This window comes from Thecamonas trahens, assembly GCF_000142905.1.
Source record: "Thecamonas trahens ATCC 50062 unplaced genomic scaffold supercont1.10, whole genome shotgun sequence".
In the NCBI taxonomy this organism is placed as follows: Eukaryota; order Apusomonadida; family Apusomonadidae; genus Thecamonas; species Thecamonas trahens.
In genome coordinates this window covers 297,729-315,477 of record NW_013657670.1, presented here as the reverse complement: position 1 = coordinate 315,477, position 17,749 = coordinate 297,729, and the positions used below count along the sequence as shown (strand labels likewise).

The window sequence follows — 17,749 nt, the reverse complement described above, 5'->3', positions numbered from 1 at the left end:
AGAGCGAGGTTGGGCCTACAGAACAAACGGCACAAGCGCCCGCCGGTGACGAGGATACTCGTCGCGGAACTTAGTCAGGTACCAAGCATGGTGGTGCAGGGCGCGTGGCCCGATGTTGCACATTGTGAAGAGCGCAAACGAGAGCGGCACAAGGTGGCAGCCGCCTGCGAGGGCAAAGCCAAGCCACTCGACAATCTCGCCGAAAAAGTTCGCTCCCGAGACGTAGTCGAACATGCCGCCGCGCGGAATGACATACCCAGTCTCACCTGGCTTCCGCAGGTTGAGCAGGATCGAGTCCGAGTGGATGTTGATGGCCATGCCGACGACAAAGAGTACAAGACCGGTGGCCATCGTGAGGGCAGGCACAGAGTCGAGCCAGGGCTGGGCGTGGGCCGTGATCCAGCGGGTTTGCATGTATCCATTAGCCGCACAAAAGGCAAAGGCCAGGACCGTTGTCATCAGGCTCGACGGCTTGGAGCCAACCATGCGGAACGGAAAGACGCACGCTCGGTGAAAGTAGTGGACGGCAAAGGCGGCCAGCAGCGCCATCTGCGCGCGCGAGAGCTCGCCCGGCGCATACGCCAGCGCAGTAGCAGACGCTACTACGCACGGCATCTCTTGCACAAACCACGCCAGCCGACCAGGCACGTTCCATCCGTAGATCCACGACCGGCCGGCCGTGTTGTATCGGCCGTACGGCGCGGTGACACCGGCCACCAACACCGCCGCTGCCACTGCTCCGCAGCCCAGCAAGCACCACGCCAGAGCCACAAGCCGGCCAGCCTCGTCAGCGACTTCCGCGGGCGCGTTGGCGTAGAGCGCGGGCATGGCGAGTGCAGTGGCGGGCGACGAGACACTCGCTTACTCGAGAAGCAGGCCTGCGGCGGTGGCGTAGTCGGCGAGGAATGCTTCCTGCCTCTCGTTCTCGACCATGCGGGTGCGAGATGATGGCCGCTTGCGGCGGGCGTGGGCGATGGCGGCAGCGAGGCTAGTGCAAGCTCCGGATCGGAGGAGCATGGCCACAGCGACCATACCTGCCCGTCCGTAGCCGGCACGGCAGTGGACCAGCAGTCGTTCGCCGGCGAGCATGCGGGCAACAAGAGCATCGACAAAGTCGGAAAACACTGCCATATCGTCGGGAATGCCGCCGTTGACAATCGGAAACCGGAGGAGCTTCATGCCCACAGCGGCGGCAGCTTCTGCTTCGATTCGTGGCCCAATGGTCAGTCGCTGAGCCTCGGTCCGCGGCAGCAACGACACGATTGTCGTCGTCCCGTAGACCTCGCTTAGCCGCCCGAGATCGGCATCGAGATCGCGGCAGGTGCCTGTGAAGGTCGACTTGAGACCAGGCGCGTGCGCCACATGGAGTGCTCCGACTCTAGCAGTGACGTCGTCGTCGTCGCCAACAGCCACATCATCTTCACCGTCTGCATCGGTTGCATCATGTTGAGGACTCTTGCTGACCAACGGCGCTCCGTCCGTCCCGCCTATCCCTGAGACAACATCCATCATCTTGGACGCGCGGTACGGATGACTGGCAGATGTCACCTTCCGTCCACCCGGTGCACTTGCAGCTGTACTTTGCGCTGCGATTGGCGCAGCTGCTGTCGCTGTCCGCACTGGGCCCGTGCCCGAGTCGGCCATATAGCTATGCTCAAAGCGGTCGTTGGGAGAGGTGAGAGCGAAAGGAGAGAAGGGAGAAAGGATGGAGGAGACCAGAACCTTGTGCTGCCCGTCGCACTCGCTCTCGACGGCAAATGGTCTCCACTCTGCTCCAGGAGCGGGTGCCATGCCGTAGAAGGAGTGAATGACTCGGTTACGTTTGGGCGCGAATGTTGGCGCCAAAATGCCATTGTGGGCACAACAGGTGCCGATGCCACACGGGTGGTGGCGGGGGAGGAGAGCCGACGCCTTGTCTGAGAGCAAAGGCTCCAACAGTGCGAGGCAGAAGTACAGCTTGCACTCTTCTCCAAGGTTATAGTGGAGGCATGAGGAAGACGGGTCCTGGCGAGGCGCGAGCCGGCGAGGTCATGTATGGCAGCGAGAGCGGGGACGAGAGCATCGACGAGGTCCGGCTGGTCGGGAAGGCCGAGCTGGAGCTGGAGCTGACGGCGGAGCAGGCTGAAGAGGTCATCCACAAGCTGTCTGCGGCGAATGCGCGGCTGACGACGGCGCTAGCGGCGGCCGAGGCTAAGGTGCGGAGGCTGCAGCGCGCGGTGCTGACTGTGGAGGTGCAGCAGTCCAAGTTCTGCAACGGCTCGTGCGCCGCTGCCCGCAAGGCCAAGTCCGAGGCGTCGACCCGGGTGGTGGCGGCGACGGCGAGGGCAGCCAACGCAGCGGTCGATGCTGACGAAGACCGAAAGCTTGCTTTGCGGGCAGCGGCGCGGGCCAAGCGCGCGCACGCCGACGCGCTCGCCGCTAACCGTGGCCGGACGGCGCTGCTCCGCGACATGGAGGAGATGCGCCGCGACCTTGAGGCGTACCGTGTGCTCAACCGCCAGATCATTGCTCGCCATGGCGAAGACGTCCTGCTGGGCGTGATGGCAGAGAACGCGCTTGTCAAAGAGAACGAGGCCAAGCTCGAGCGGCGGATTGAGAAGCTGTCCAAGGAGATGGCCCAGATCAAGCTGCTGCGCAACAAGGCGGTCAAGACGGCGAACCCCAGCCTGACACAGAACATGATCGACGACGCGGCAGCCGCCCCTAAGCTGCGGGAGCAGCTGAAGGCTGTGCAGCTGCGGATGGTGAAGCTCGAACGGATCAACGCCCGGCTCCGGGTCGAGCTCTCGGCGTTTGACCCTGAGTTTTTCCAGCAGCTCCAGGACCTGAAGACGACCCACGAGTCGGCGCTCGCTCTCCTGCACGACTACCGCCACTGGTTGCTCCTTGTCTCTCGCCGGCATGGCATCCAGTTTCCTAAGCACTTGCACCAACCTCTGCCGGGCTTTACTCTGTCAACAGTCTCGGACCGGCAGCCAACCAAGCGCCCACCACGCACAGTTCTTCGCGCGTGATCGGGTTCGACCCGCTACGGCGGGGCGCGGCTCGCTGATCGTGCCAGCGCCGGTGTTCTCAGCCGAGTCCCTGACCGCGCCAGCGCCGACCGTAGCGCCGGCGAAAGGGTGCCATGTCGAAGCGCGTGTGCTGCGCCCAGTGGTGTCGCCGACCGCGAAAATCGCTTTGCCTGCGCCTCGCGTTGTGCTCGCGCAGCCGCGTAGCGGGCGCCGATCTTTGCCGCCGCCCGCTCCCGCTGCCGCACCGGCGGAAGGGTGTATCCGCCACCCGCCTGCGGTGCGCTTGGCTCGCGCACAAACGAGTAGCCATTAACCGTCGGCCCGGACTTGCTGGATGACCGCCCGATGCGGACCGACACACCGTCGACAGTCATGGTCTCCTCGGCGGCGTGGGCACCGGCTGCGGGCTGCGGCGGTGGCTGGCTAAAGTTGGTGTTGACCGGGAGAATGCGCGGCTCAGTGCCGTCGTCATCGCTCTGTCGCGCCGTGCCGTTCTCTAGCAACCCGCCCGCAACCGCACTGGATCCCATTCCGGCGAGCGGGACCATAGCCAGTGACGAGCCGGGCGCGCCTGATGTGCTTCTCGGCGCGATGTGTGCCTCTTCAAACGCTGCATTATCTTCAGAGACGTATGTAGCCAGATAGCGGGTGACACCCAGTGTGCGTGCGCGCTTGGCCACCCTGCTCCGCTCGTCGCCGTCGTCATCAGAGTCGGAGCCCGAGCCCGAGCCCGAGCCCGAGCCCGAGTCGGCCTTGAGACCTTGTCTGGTCGATGATCTACTCCGGGAAGCGATGGCCGCCCGGAGGCCACGGACGCGCAGAGCATCTCCAGCATCTTCGGCCTCAGCGAGTTGAGCCCGCAGCCGGAGCAGTGGAAGTTGCGGGAAGAACTCGGCCTCGACAGCGTTGGCCAGGCCGGCCTGGTACGTCCCCTCGTCGAGTACGGTCTGTCCCTGTGTCTCAGCCTGAGCTCTGCTCCGCTTGCGCGACATTGTCCACCCGAAAGCCTGTACCAACTAGCGAGGTGATGAGCTCTACCGCCTCGATTCCGCCCCACTGTCGCCCGAGTCGCCTTGTTCCGTCTCGCCCCCCTGCTCGACCCCGGGTGCTCGGCTCGGCTCGGCTCGGCTCGGCTCGGCTCGGCTCGGCTCGGCTCTACTCGGCTCGGCTCTTCTACTCTGCTCGGTTCCTAATAATGTATCATTTTTGACTTAGGCCAGATCAAGAATGAGTTGCTCGGCTCGGTGGTCTGGTTGGTTGCAGTACCAGCTACAAGTCGACGGGTCACTTGTTCGCACACTTGACCGCACACAAAGTAAGACCCCCCCCCCCGCCAGAGGTAGCCATGTTCAGCCAGATACACCCATGTGGTGAAGTTGATGTACCTGTATAGTACTGTAGGTGTACTCAGACTTGCTGGTGCCTATGGTTTGCACCAAACATTAACGGACGTGGGAAAGGGAGGGTTGCCCTCCCCCCCTCCCCCCTCCCCCCCCCCAAGTTGGTGGATGATGGAGCGTCTTGGAAAACGAGTCGTTGAAGAGAGCCCCTCGCTCACCCTCCTCACATCCCCTCCGCCACCTTGACCCGTCGTTTCTCCCTCCCTCCCTCCCTCCCTCCCTCCCCTCTCCCTCCCCTCTCCCTCCCCTCTCCCTCCCCTTATCCACTCACCCTCATCCTCCCCCTCCCCTCTTCTGCTCTCCCCGCCACTATCGTTTGGTGCAAGCAGAATGGGTCGCCGCAAGAAGAACAAGGGCGGAGGTGACGACTTCTGGGACACGTTTGACCCCGAGGCAGATCCGGTGCAGCAGGCCGAGGCGGATGCAGCTCGTGAGCAAAAGAGCAAGGGCAAGGGCAAGAAGGGCAAGGGCAATGATGCTGCGGATGGTAATGCCGGGGAAAACGGCAAGGCCGATGCTGGTGGTGAGGCAACGGCAGAGAAGAAGGAGAAGAGCAAGGACAAGGGCAAGGACAAGAAGAGTAAGGCTAAGGGCGGCAAGACCAAGGGTGGCAAGACCAAGGGCGGCAAGCCCAAGGGCAAGGCGGCGATGATCGCCAAGATCAAGGCTGAGAAGGAGGCTCGTGAGCGGGCAGAGGCCGAGCGCAAGCAGCGCGAAGAAGAGGAGCGGCTGGAGGCGGAGCGGCAGGCCGAGGCGGAGCGGCTGGACACGCAGCGGCGGAAGGAGCAGGCCGAGCGTGACCGGCTCGCGGCGCAGGCGGCCGCTGGGCCCAAGTTGACTAAGAAGGAGCGTGCGGCCAAGGCCGCGGCCGAGGCGCGCCGGAAGGAGCTTATTGATCAGGGCCTCATCGACCCGAATGCAGTCGAGGGCAAGCGCAAGAAGACCAAGGTCCGCTATGGAAACAAGAAGAAGAAGACCGATGAGCAGAAGGCTGCTGAGGCTGCCGAGGCCGCTGCCAAGGCCGCGGCCGAGGCTGCCGCCAAGGACGAGGAGTCGAGCACGCCCGACGAGTGGGACGCCGACTCGGTCTCGTCCGGCGACGACTCGGGCTTTGGCTTTGGTGATGACAATGACAATGACAAGGAGGCCGAGTCGGCGTCGGACGCCGACGGCACCGATGGCCCGTCCGCCGCCGCCGACGCTGACGCTGCTGGCGCATCCGAGCCGGAGCGCCCCAAGTACCGTGCGCCTGTCTGCTGTGTTATGGGCCACGTCGATACTGGCAAGACTAAGCTGCTGGACAAGATTCGCCGGACCAACGTCCAGACCGGTGAGGCCGGCGGTATTACCCAGCAGATCGGCGCCACCTTTTTCCCGGCCGACGCCATTGAGCGCCAGACCGATGCGCTTACCCGTACCGCCAAGAAGAAGATGGAGATGCTGGTCCCTGGCCTGCTCGTTATCGACACACCCGGGCACGAGTCGTTTTCCAACCTGCGCTCGCGTGGCTCGTCGCTGGTACGTACCTTGCCTGCCTGTGCCCCCCTTACCCCCTCCCCTCTTCCCTTTCATCCCCGCAGCTGTGCCGTCGACACTGTCGGCGTGCAACTATGCCCCCTTTTTTTCCACGCCGCACCTCATTGCGCGGCGGGGTCCTCAGGGAGGCTATATCGAAGGGCTTGCCCACCTGGTTTCGTCACTAGGGGTTGACTATTGTCGCGTGCGCGTAGCGGTTGAGCCTCTTCGGGGTGCTCCCGCTCTGACCGTCGTACTTGGTTGTTGACCGACATTGCTCACTTCCTCTTCCACCCCCCCCTTCCTTTCCCCCCCCCCCCCCTCCCACTCTCGCGCACCAACGAGAACAGTGCGACATTGCGATTGTTGTTGTCGATCTGATGCACGGCATCGAGCCGCAGTGCGTTGAGTCACTGGAGATGCTGCGCAAGAACAAGACGCCGTTTGTGGTCGCGCTCAACAAGATCGACCGCTGCTACGCGTGGAAGTCGCCGGCGGACTCGCCGATCTACCAGCCGTTCAAGGTCTCGCAGAAGGAGCAGGAGCAGGCGACGCTGAACGAGTTCAAGGCGCGGACGAACGACGTGATTGTGCAGTTTGCCGAACTCGGGTTCAACGCCGCGCTGTACTACGAGAACCCGGATTACCGGACGCATATTTCGCTCATCCCGACGTCTGCGCACACCGGTGAGGGCATCCCGGACCTGCTGTTGATGCTTGTGCAGTTGACGCAGCGGATGATGGCCAAGCAGCTGTACCTGCAGCCGGAGCTCGAGGCGACGGTGCTGGAAGTCAAGGCTGTGCCTGGACTCGGCACCACCATTGACATCATCCTGGTCAATGGCTCGATCCGCGAGGGCGACGAGATTGTGGTGTGTGGCATGGAGGGGCCGATCCACACCAAGATCCGGGCGCTCCTCACCCCGCATCCGATGAAGGAGCTGCGGGTCAAGACGCCGTATCAGCATCACAAGGTGGTCCACGCGGCGCAGGGCATCAAGATCTCGGCGCACAACCTCGAGAACGCGGTTGCCGGCACGTCGCTGCTGGTGGTCGGCCCTGACGACGACGTCGAAGACCTCAAGGAGGAGGTGATGGAAGACATGGAGACCGTGCTCGAGTCTGCGGTGGACAAGTCAGGCGAAGGCGTGTTTGTCAAGGCGTCAACGCTCGGCTCGCTGGAGGCCCTGCTCATTTTCCTGCAATCAGAGGGCGTGCCCGTGAACGGCGTGGGCCTCGGTCCCATCCACAAGAAGGACGTCAACAAGGCAGCCATCATGCTCGACCGCAAGCCGCGGTACGCGTGCATCCTCGCCTTTAACGTCGCCATCGCACCTGACATCCAGCTCTACGCCAACCAGCGCGGGGTCACATGTTTCACCAACGAGACCATCTACCGGCTCGAGGAGGAGTTCCTCCGCTACCTCGACGGCAAGAAGCAGGAGGAGAAGGAGGCCGTCCGCGACCTCGCCATCTTCCCCTGCATCTGCAACATTGTTGCTGTCTTTAACGCTCGCAACCCTGTTGTTCTCGGCGTCGAGGTCGAGCAGGGCGTCCTTCGCATCGGCTCGCTCCTCTGCGTCCCGTCCAAGGGCAACCTCGAGGTCGGCCGCGTCATCTCGCTGCAGGACAATGGGATTGACGTTGAGGAAGCGCGCGAGACGACTCAGGTTGCTGTCAAGTTTGACTCGCCGCACGGCCTCACCGTTGGCCGCCAGTTTACCGAGGAGGACAAGCTGATTTCGGTCGTCTCGCGCGACTCGATCGACGTCCTCAAGGCTCACTTCCGCGACGAGATGCGCAAGTCGGACTGGATCCTCATCAAGAAGCTCAAGACGGTCTTCAACGTCATCTGAGACGATAAACTGCCGACACACACATACCACATACATGCACACACACGCATACACGCGGTCCACGTGCATGTGCACACACCTCTTTACTGCCCCGAGCTCGAGTCGCTGTCGTCGGGCTCTCCGGCGTCAAGATCGTCGTCAGGCTCGTCAGTCGACGAGCTCGACGAGACTTCAGACGCATCGTCGCCATCGTCGGCGTGAACGTGGTCGGCGTGCGAGAGATCACCCGAGCCGCCCGAGGCAAGCGACGATGGACGCGAGGAGGTTGTAGCAGAGCGACCTGGCCGGACACCAGAGATGGCGGCGGCGGCTGATGGTGCTGCAACCTCGGCCACGTCCGAGAGCTTGCGCGCGGGCTCGTGCAATGAGACTGAGCGTGCGCGGACAGCATAGAGTGGGTTCGGCGAGTTGACAACACTGTAGGCACGGACAAGGCCGACCTGGTGAAAGGCCATCACCCACTGGGCGCGGATCTCCTCGGTGGCGGCGGCAAAGACAAAGGTCCGAAGCCCATCGCCGGTGATCTTAAAGCCAAATCGGGCGCGCTTCGACTCGGACTCGGCAAAGTCGACTTCGTAGTACTCGCGGAGGTTGATGACTTTGAGCGGACGGACAAGGACCTTGGCCTCGTAGTACGCCAGTTCGCCTTCCTGCAGCACAAAGTAGCGGCGCTTCCAGTTCTTGCGCATGCCGCCACGCTTGTAGAGCCAGCCGACTCTGTTCTGCAGCGAGACCGAGCGGCGGCGGCCGGTGTTCTTGCGCTTGTACGACGCGTCCGAGCGCCAGATGGACGAGCCACGCGACCGGGCCGGCGACGGCGCCGGTGCTGCCGCCTCGCCATCCGAGTCGAGATCTGACGCCTCCGCGAGGTGCAGCCGGCCAGGCGAGACCAGTTTGAGGCCGATAATCTGGAAGGCATGGACCCAGGCGTCGCGATCGACTGGAGTGAGCGCCGCGAGAAAGTAAGTGCGCGAGTCACAGCGGGTGATCATAAACCCGTTGACCATCTCGTTGTCGGCAAGGAGGCCGACCTGTTCGTACTCGGCGACCGGAATCGAGCCCTGCGGCTCGGCACCATCGCGCCACGCCTCCTCCGACCGAAAGTAGTACAGCGTGAGCTCTTGCATGACAAAGAACCGCTTGCGCCATGACTTGACCCGTCCGCCACACTTGGAGAGAACGCCAATCCGGGCCAGCCCGTCGATCGCCGCAACCTCGTCAGGTGTTAGCGTGCAGGCGCGCGACGAGTCGATGAGCGGGTTGGCCTCGGCTCGCAGCGTACGAACAGCTGTGTCCCACGCCACAAGCCCGGCCTCGTACATCGACTCGTGCTGAGCCGGGTCACTCGACTCGGCGCCCGGTCCGAGCGCAACAGCCACCTGGTCCGAGACCATGCGGAAGACCTCGGCGGAGACCCAGCCCTCGTCCAAATAGGACTTGCAGACGTCGATCTCTGGCCGCTCGCCATTGGCTTCCAACACAGGCTCGTCTTCGGCGTCGTCACCGGCAGCGCCCGGTGCGGGGCCAGCCGAGCTCGACGTCCGCCGCTCGTCGCGGGCGGCCGGCCCGTCCTGAGCCTCGATGGGCGACGAGATGATGGTGACTGCGGCAAGCGGGAAGAAACCGACTTCGTCGTCGAGCCGGCCGTAGCCGTACCGGCTGTCGGTGGAGATTTCGACGTTGGTTATGAGCCGACCGACCGAAAATGAGAGTGCACACGGCATGGTGTCTGGTCCCGAGATGAAGCTGGCACTGTCGTGCGGCGCGTCGCTGGTGCGCGCAGCCTGCAGCTCAGTCGGGCTGACAAACACGCCCGTCCCATCATAAGCAAAGCGCGTCCGCGCGAGGACGCCGTGCGACATCATGTGCTGGGGCTCGGGCGCGGCGGCCGAGCCCGAACCCGCGCTCGCGCCGGAGAGGAGAGTCGGACGGCGAGAAAATCCAACCCCATGGTCAAGGACGGTGAGACCAAGAGCAAGAAGATCGTCAATCCACAGCGTGCGCTCATCGCGGGTGGCGGCGGCGAGGTAGTAGGTGCGGGCACCCGGAAGAACGAGGGCAAAGCCAAAGCCGTCCGGGACGGCGCAGACCTCGATGTGAGCGTAGACAGCGACGGGAATGAGACCGAGGGCACGCTCGTCCGAGTCAAAGGCGTGCTCCGAGGAAAAGTAGTAGATGACGCCGCCCTGGAGAACAAACCAGCGCCGTCGCCATGACTTGAAGCGGGCGCCGCGCTTGAGGAGGTATCCCATGCGGCGGATGCGCGAGGCCGCCGAGCGCTTGCGGGCAGGTGATGCGCGGGCGGGCGCGCCTGGGTCGCGAGCGCCGATGACTGACGCTGCGGCTGCGCGGTCAAAGTCTGTAGAGACTGCGCGCGAGCGCGACGACGGGCTCTCGCGTGGCTCGACGGGCTCTGTCCGGGTGGTGGCGCCGAGGTCGGAGATGCGGGAGGCGTTGGCAATGGTGGCCGGCGCTGGGCGGACAAGGCGCTCGACGACAGAGCGGGAAAGACGCCACGGGCACCGTCCAGACTCCCCACCAGCCACTCGGGGTCTTCGGCCTCGGAGACCATGGTTACCAGTCGGTAGGGGGTAAAGGGCAGGAGGTAGTCTGGCCACCTGCAGTTGGCTTCCTCCCATGTACCTGTGGTGTGGGTGACACAGCCATGGTTCTCCATGCCGCACCTCTTCCCCCTCTTGGTGTGAGGTTGCCAAGTGGGGTGCTCTCCCTTCCCTCGCCCTTCTCTCTCCCCTCACCTCGTCCGTGCCATTGACCGCCCCTGCCCATGCCACCGCCGCAATATGCCTGACTAACGAACGACTGGCGACCGGCGGGGGTGTTGGGGGGGGGGGGGGGGGCGGAATATTGAACAATGGCGCTTTTCGACTGACCGATCAGACCATGGAAACGTGCTCTGCTGACAACCATCAAGCAGTTATGTGTGTGTGTGCGCATGTACGTGTGGCATGCGTGTGTGTGCGCGCGCGTGTGTGTGTGTGTGTGTGTGTGTGTTTGTACAAAGCCGATTCATAGTCAGCAGCAGAGGTTGTCCGAATCGTGGCGGGCTAACGGCGGCGCGGACGACGGGTCGGCGATGGCGAGAGCGAAGAGATGACAGAGTAGTAGTCGCCGGTGAGGTCTGGGAGAGGATCAGGGTGCGGCGAGGTGTGGCGGACAACTGGTGAGACGAGGGTAGGAAGCGGACCGACCTGCGATGGCGACATGACACGGGTGGACGACATGGCTGGGTGCGTGTGGCGGACTGGCGATGGCGAGTCGAGCACGCGCGACGGCGAGGGGATGAGGCCGTAGACTGGCAAGCTTGCCATAGAGCTGTCAGAACAGCGTGCCTCGTAGACTGGCGAGTTCTCGTTGGGAGCGGCAGTCGAGACCAGCGGCGGGCGCTTACGAGGGGACGAGACAACAGGCAGCGACGATGACGACGACGACGAGAGGTCCAGCTCGTCCCACGACTTTTCAGCGTCGTAGTTTGAGCGCTGCAGCAGCAGGATGGACTCACCGGTCATTGACGGCGACGATAGGTATGCCGAGAGCTCGTGGTCTGCGTTGACGACGTGCACGTTGCCGGTGTGCTCGACAGAGGCAAGTCCATCGGCAAAGGCGAGCTTGTCGGCATGATGCGCGTTGGGCGAGCCGCCCGACGAGTCAGACCGGAACGAGGCATCGAGAGCCCGGGTTGTGGGCAGGACGACGTGGGCGAGTGGGGTCTTGGATGGCGACGGCCATTCGGCCGAGATGTCGAGGAGTGAGACACTCGCGTTGGCCTCGAGGCCGCCGGCGAGCTCAGCCACGAGCTTGGCTAGTTGCGACCGCTGGCTCTCGGCGTTGATGTAGCGCTCCGACTCGAGCTCCAGGGCCGCCTCGAGCTCGTTGACAATGACAAGGTAGCCGGCCATCGACGCGCGCATGCGGTGGACCTTGTCTTTGAGGTAGGCGGCGCGGTCGAGGAGGGCAACGATGAGCATGTTGAGCTTCTCGCGGTTGCACTCGGCCGTCTCCAGCATGGTGGTGATTTGGGTTTGCGAGGCAGCCTCGTCGTACAGCCGCGACGCCGGGCCGGAGAGCTCTTCCCATCGGTCCTTGTCGACTGGTGCGATCTGGCGGACCTTGATGATGTGGCGCTTGAGGTTGACGTCGGTGAGCCAGATGGTGTTGACGAGGCGGCGAATGGCATCCCAGGCAGTCTCACCGCGAGCGGCGGTCGATGATCTGTCCGACGTCGATGCTGCGATTGCGGCGCGAGCCTCGCGCAGCTCTATCTGCAGCTTGTCGTTCTGAGCCTGCAGCGCCTCCATGTGGGAGGCGCGAAGAATCGGGAGGTGTGCAGGTGGCGAGGCCGACGCTGCCGAGCCCAAGCCCTGCTGGCTGCGGAAGGACTCGCGCTCCTTGAGTCTAGCAAGCGTCGACGAGAATGAGAGCACAAGCTCGTAGACCCCAGATTCCAACCAGCGGTCGTGTGCATTGTCGCCGGAGCCCGAGTCGGCCAGCGCGCGGTCGTGGACCGCCGACGCAGCGTCCATCTCGGCGTCTACATACAGTCGGTTGAGCTGGAGCGCGGTCTCGGCGCCGCCCAGTGCGGTCACCTTGGTGGTCAGCGTCCTTAGAACCTTTCGCAACCGGCTAGCGGTCTCGGCAGGCACGATCGTGTCGTTGGTCATAAGCGACGAGATCCGCATCGAGCGCGAGGCTTCGGCGTCGGCGCGCTCGGCCTCCAGATCAGCAACACGTGCGGTAAGGACGGCGTTCTCTTGCGAGAGCGAGACAAGGCGGGTGTGTGAGGTGTTGAGCTCATCGGCCTTGCGCGCTTCCATCACCACGAGGTGATCTTCGGCAAGGCGGTCAATCATGGCATCCTTGTCCGAAAGCGCCACAACCTCGCCGTATGTGGCAACCATCTCCTTGATCAGCGTCAGGACTGCTCCGTGAAGGTCGCGGGCGGCGGAAACAAGGCCGGCAACAGGCGAGTCGTCGCGCAGGGTGACGACCGGCAGCGGCGAACCTGCGCGGCGCTCGGCTGAAAAGACCAGCGAGTTGAGAAGAGTGAACGAGTAAGTCGGCTCAAAGCCCGGACCCGAGCCCGAGCCCGCTTCGCTGGGGCTCTTGGCAACATCCAGCTCGGCAACAAGACCCCGGACAGCAGCGGAAAAGGCCTCGAGCTCGGCTTCGGCCTCGAGGTCTAGAGGATGCCAAGGACCGGTACCAGCCGGAAGGCCAACACCACCCGGAGGTCCGGCTTGGCCAACAGACGCATCGTCGTTGAGCCAGTGTGCGAGGTGCGCAACCGACGACTGAATGGCGTCGCGCTCGGCAATGGCTGCAGCCAGCTGGTCCTCCAGCTCGTCAATACGGGCACATAGCTCGGCGGAACCTGCATGCTCGGCCGTGCTGACCCGACTCGAGAGCGAGCCAATGACCTGAAGCAGCGCCGCAAGCGCCTGTACAGCGTCGCCCTCCGAGGGACTGCGTTCCGCATCAACTTGCTCAGCAGCACAATCACCGTCTGCATCGGCGAGTGTGTCAAGTAAATTGAAGCGGGCCTCGTCAAGCGAGTTTGCAAGCGTCGCAAGTAGCTCTTGAGTCTCCTGGGCACGCGCGTCGGCAACAGACTGATCGTCCTGCACCATTTCCAGGTGTGACTGGGCGATGTCGCGTTCGGCTTGGACTGTCGAGAGCTGCTGGCTAGTTGCATCCAGCTCGGCCTGGACGTCAGCCAGCTGTGCTGCAAGCTCATCACGTGTTCGGGTGGCAGCATCCAATTCGGCAGCAAGAGACTCTGCCGCGGTCACAGTTGCGGTCACTTCTTCCAACTCGGCCACCTTGTCGGCCAGCTCGTCGCGGGCAGCCCTTGTCACCTCCAACTGGCTTCTGACAACCTCCATCTCTGCCACTGATATCCTTGCTGCACTAGAGTCTGCCACAGCCGACTCGAGATCGGCGACCAGCGCATTGACGTCGGCGGTCTTGGCGGCAAGCTCGGTCGACAAGGCGTCGTTCTGAGCTCCAAGAACATCGATTTCTGCGTGGAGCTCAGCGGTCCGAGCCTCTTCCTCGGCGAGCTTGGCGACAACGGTGTCGCGCTCGATGATCAAGCTCTCAACCTTGGCCACTTGAGCCTCGGCCTCGGCGAGCTTGGCAACAGCAGCGTCGCGCTCCTCGATCAAACTCTCAACCTCGGCCACTTGAGCCTCGGCCTCGGCGAGTTTGGCAACAGCAACGTCGCGCTCCTCGATCAAAGTCTCAACCTCGGTCACTTGAGCCTCGGCCTCGGCGAGCTTGGCAACAGCAACGTCGCGCTCCTCGATCAAACTCTCAACCTCGGCCACTTGAGCCTCGGCTTCGGCGAGCTTGGCAACAGCAACGTCGCGCTCCTCGATTAAACTCTCAACCTCGGCCACTTGAGCCTCGGCCTCGGCGAGTTTGGCAACAGCAGCGTCGCGCTCCTCGATCAAACTCTCAACCTCGGCCACTTGAGCCTCGGCTTCGGCGAGCTTGGCAACAGCAACGTCGCGTTCCTCGATCAAACTCTCAACCTCGGTCACTTGAGCCTCGGCCTCGGCGAGCTTGGCAACAGCAACGTCGCGCTCCTCGATCAAACTCTCAACCTCGGCCACTTGAGCCTCGGCTTCGGCGAGCTTGGCAACAGCAACGTCGCGTTCCTCGATCATACTCTCAACCTCGGCCACTTGGGCCTCGGCCTCGGCGAGCTTGGCAACACAACGTCGCGCTCCTCGATCAAACTCTCAACCTCGGCGCGCAGCTCGGTCACTTGGGTCTGGAGAGTCTGGAGCTCAGACTGCGTAGACTGGACAGTCTCCTCGCGGCTCACTGCAGTGGCAGAGAGCTCAGTTAATTGCGCCATCACAACATCGCGCTCTTCGGCAATGCCAGCCAGCTGCTCCTCCAGCGACAAGACCCGTGTCTGCTCGGCCTCCAGAGCTGCGATTGCATCAAGCGCAGCATCGCGCTCGGCAGTCACCACTACCAACTCAGCCTTGGATGTATCAGCAATTGCAGCAAGTGCCTTGCCTCGCTTGGACGCCTCTGCCATGCCCACGCGCATGTCGGAGAGCTTCTTCTCTAGCACTTGGTACTCGCCCGACAGCACCGTGTGTGCCTCAGTCAGCCGCTCCAGATCGCCCATCGTCTGCTTGTGCTCAGTCTGCGAGGCTCTCAAGGTAGCCATCATGCTCTTCAGCGAGCTACGCTTGTCGGCTAGCACGGTCATAGCCTCGCCAACACCGACGTGCAGAAGGTTAAGCGCCGCAGTAAGCTCCTGTGCTCCAGGCTCCGATTCCCCGGTCTTGGTGTCTAGCTCAGAGAGCTGGTCCTCGCCCAGCGCTGAGTCTGACTTGCTTGCGCTGCCGAGCCCACGCGCGAGCTTGTCTAGCACCTCGCGCACGTCAGTGTAGGCACTTGTTACCGCTGACGTCTCTACGGCGCGAACGGCTGTCAGCGCCATGTCCATCGACTCCAGCTGAATGCGCAGCTCGGCCGTTGCCGCCGCAGACGCTGCCTCGAGCTGTGCGTGAGCAGCCTGCTGCTCATCCACCACTTTCTGAAGCCGTGCCATCTCGTTCTCGGCGCTCACTCGCGAAGCAACAGCAGCGTCACGCTCAGTACTCAACGCGCTGACCAGCTCGTCGAGCTCGCCTCGAGCCAGAGCGTCTGCCATAGCCGCCGCGTGCGATGCCTCCAGCTCCTTGTGCGCCTGCTCGAGCGCAGCAAGCTGTTCGCGGGAGTGAGTCAGGCTCGACGAGCACCGTTCGAGCTCAACCTCCAAGTTCGCCTTTGCCTCGGGGCAGAGTGCATGCTCAGCTTGCAGTGTGTCCAGTGATTCATGAGCGCCATCCAACTCCGCGCGAAGCTGCACCAGTGTGCGCTCCATGCCTTCCATCCGACGGCGGGCATCTGAAGCAGCATCATCGGCAGCATCGCGGGCTTGCTGCGCTTCGGCGCGCGCTGCCTCGGCAAGCTTGCCCGCCGTTGCACCCGCCTCCTCGGCAGCTGCGTATGCTTCAAGCGTAGGCCGCATCATGAGCTCCGCAACGCGGCTTTCCAGCTCAGCCACCAGCGTCTGCAGCTCGTGGCATTGTGCCTGCGAGTCCTCAACACGCTCATCTGCGTCGCCCAGTGCAGCTTGCAGCTCGTCATTGCGAACCCGAAGGGCACGTGCCTCTCCGCGCAGCTCATCGGCCAGCTGGACAGCAGTGTCGCGCTCCATGGCCAGCTCGGTGGTGTCGGACGCAGCTGCGGCAGAGAGGGCCTCCACTGCTCCGTCGCGCTCTCTAAGCGCAGCCTGGATGCCGCGAAGTGCCACCAGCGACGCCGACCGTGCCTCCAAAGCCGAGGCATGGCGGGCGGCATCGTCACCCGCGGCTCCTGGCGTGATAAAGCCACGGTGCGGGAGTGTGGCCGATGCCAGCGGCCGTGCTGGCCGCGGTGGCGTTGTCGGCGGTGTGGCCACATGCACGTCGGCGGCAGAGCCCGAGGCCAGGCCAACCGCGTACGATGCAACCGACGTCCAGCCTGTGCAGTCGGACCGAGCGTAGTCTTGCAGGTTGGCGTACGCACCTTGAAGGGTGATGGCTGAGCTGATAAAGTCGGCCAGAGCGTCCGGATCCGAGGTCAGGCTCGCGACAAGGTGCCCCAGAGGCTCGGCGTCATCGCCGCCGACCCCAGCAGCCGCAACCCGGGTGGCCACCGTTCTACCAAAGCTCTTGGCTGCTGCAAGCTCGGCCTCGAGACTTTGGATGGTTTCGAGCTGCTTGGCCTGGATTTCGAGCACCTTGCCGAGGTTGACAGCATGGGTTTCGGCATCAGCCTCGGCGGCGCTGGCGCGAGCACTCGCTTCGTCTGCACGTGCTTTGGCGGCCTCTGCAGAAGCACGCCACTCGTTGCGTGCCTCAACGAGCGCGTCGAGCTCGGTGCGGGTGGCCACCAGTGCAGCTGCGTCGGAGGCCGTCTCGCGGAGCCGAGCGAGCTCGCGGGCAAGCTCGCGGTTGCGGGCAGTGAGGGCGGCGATGTCAGCCTCGGCTTGGGCGTGCTTGGTCCGCCACTCATCGACCTCACCAGCAGCCGGGGCTCGGCTAGACGAGCTTGCCTCGGTCTCTGGCTCGACCTCGTCAATCTCGAACAAGAGCCTCTTGGCAGCCGATGGCGAACCCGCATGGGCAAGCCGCGAAGCCGACGCTGCACGCGACGGCGAGTACGATGCATTTTCTGGCGGCGTCCAGTTGGCCGGTGGCGTGGTGCGGAACATGACAAACGAGTCGGTGAAGACGTCTTTCCGATCAGAAGCCGGCGTGGCCTTTGAGTCCTCGACCAGCCGGGCCTCCTCCGCGGTGAGGACAAGCGGAGACGAAGGCGTGACCGGTGACGACCGCATCGACGCCGATGCCGAGCGTGGTGGCGTAAGATAACCACCAGTTGGGCGGACTGTGACGCTCGAAGCCGAGCGGAGTAGCAGCGAGGGCGAGAGATGCGAGAGCGTAGCCAGGCCGTCCCGAAGACGCTGTGGGTTGTTCGGCGACAGGTCCGTCGACCACGCCACCCACTCAAACGAGGCATTTTCTGTTGTAGTCTCCAGCTCTACCCTCTCCACAAGCACAAGTACACACACCCAATCCCCAGGCCTAGTGTGAGTCTCGCGCCACTCCCAGTAGGCTATCATGGCGCGACTTCGCCCACCGACCCGTTGTCGTGCGGCAGTTTGAAAAGTTGCAAATCATTCGCGCGCCAATGGCCACAGGCGGCGCAGGAGGACAAAAGGCGGACAGAGGGGGGATAGTGTATGCGAAGAAGGCTCTACTGTCTGCGTACCAGCATGAGTAGCTCCAGCTAGCCCAGCTTGACCTGGATCTCCGGGTCCTGGCCGTGGTGGGGTCGACGCCATCCGGAGGTTGGGGGGAGGGAGCGCTGCGGGTGGGTGGGTGGAGTGATGGCG

General features: G+C 63.7%; 7 protein-coding genes across 7 annotated transcripts; 2 read left to right on the top strand and 5 right to left on the bottom strand.

The window, feature by feature from the left end:
- Positions 1-15: 15 nt before the first annotated feature.
- On the bottom strand, positions 16-828 carry AMSG_02792 (5alpha-reductase I; the record flags this gene model as incomplete). Its single annotated transcript, XM_013905179.1, has 1 exon — positions 16-828. The coding sequence occupies one exon, from the start codon at positions 826-828 to the stop codon at positions 16-18; it is 813 nt and encodes a 270-aa protein (XP_013760633.1).
- Positions 829-861: 33 nt separating this feature from the next.
- On the bottom strand, positions 862-1,512 carry AMSG_02791 (dual specificity protein phosphatase; the record flags this gene model as incomplete). Its single annotated transcript, XM_013905178.1, has 1 exon — positions 862-1,512. One exon carries the CDS (start codon positions 1,510-1,512, stop codon positions 862-864), a length of 651 nt encoding a protein of 216 aa, XP_013760632.1.
- Positions 1,513-2,030: 518 nt separating this feature from the next.
- AMSG_02790 (uncharacterized protein) lies at positions 2,031-3,014 on the top strand (the record flags this gene model as incomplete). The annotated part of the gene is made up of 1 exon (XM_013905177.1): positions 2,031-3,014. One exon carries the CDS (start codon positions 2,031-2,033, stop codon positions 3,012-3,014), a length of 984 nt encoding a protein of 327 aa, XP_013760631.1.
- AMSG_02789 (uncharacterized protein) lies at positions 2,935-4,017 on the bottom strand. Its single transcript, XM_013905176.1, has one exon. It carries the CDS (start codon positions 4,004-4,006, stop codon positions 3,029-3,031), a length of 978 nt encoding a protein of 325 aa, XP_013760630.1. The 5' UTR covers positions 4,007-4,017; the 3' UTR covers positions 2,935-3,028.
- A 724-nt stretch (positions 4,018-4,741) lies between these two features.
- Positions 4,742-7,811, top strand: AMSG_02788 (uncharacterized protein). The gene is made up of 2 exons (XM_013905175.1): positions 4,742-5,932; positions 6,280-7,811. Exons 1-2 carry the CDS (start codon positions 4,745-4,747, stop codon positions 7,783-7,785), a joined length of 2,694 nt encoding a protein of 897 aa, XP_013760629.1. The 5' UTR covers positions 4,742-4,744; the 3' UTR covers positions 7,786-7,811.
- Positions 7,812-7,868: 57 nt separating this feature from the next.
- Positions 7,869-10,357, bottom strand: AMSG_02787 (uncharacterized protein; the record flags this gene model as incomplete). Its single annotated transcript, XM_013905174.1, has 2 exons — positions 7,869-10,274; positions 10,298-10,357. 2 exons carry the CDS (start codon positions 10,355-10,357, stop codon positions 7,869-7,871), a joined length of 2,466 nt encoding a protein of 821 aa, XP_013760628.1.
- Positions 10,358-10,850: 493 nt separating this feature from the next.
- On the bottom strand, positions 10,851-17,631 carry AMSG_02786 (uncharacterized protein; the record flags this gene model as incomplete). Its single annotated transcript, XM_013905173.1, has 3 exons — positions 10,851-14,510; positions 14,552-17,392; positions 17,626-17,631. 3 exons carry the CDS (start codon positions 17,629-17,631, stop codon positions 10,851-10,853), a joined length of 6,507 nt encoding a protein of 2,168 aa, XP_013760627.1.
- Between the last annotated feature and the right edge of the window lie 118 nt (positions 17,632-17,749).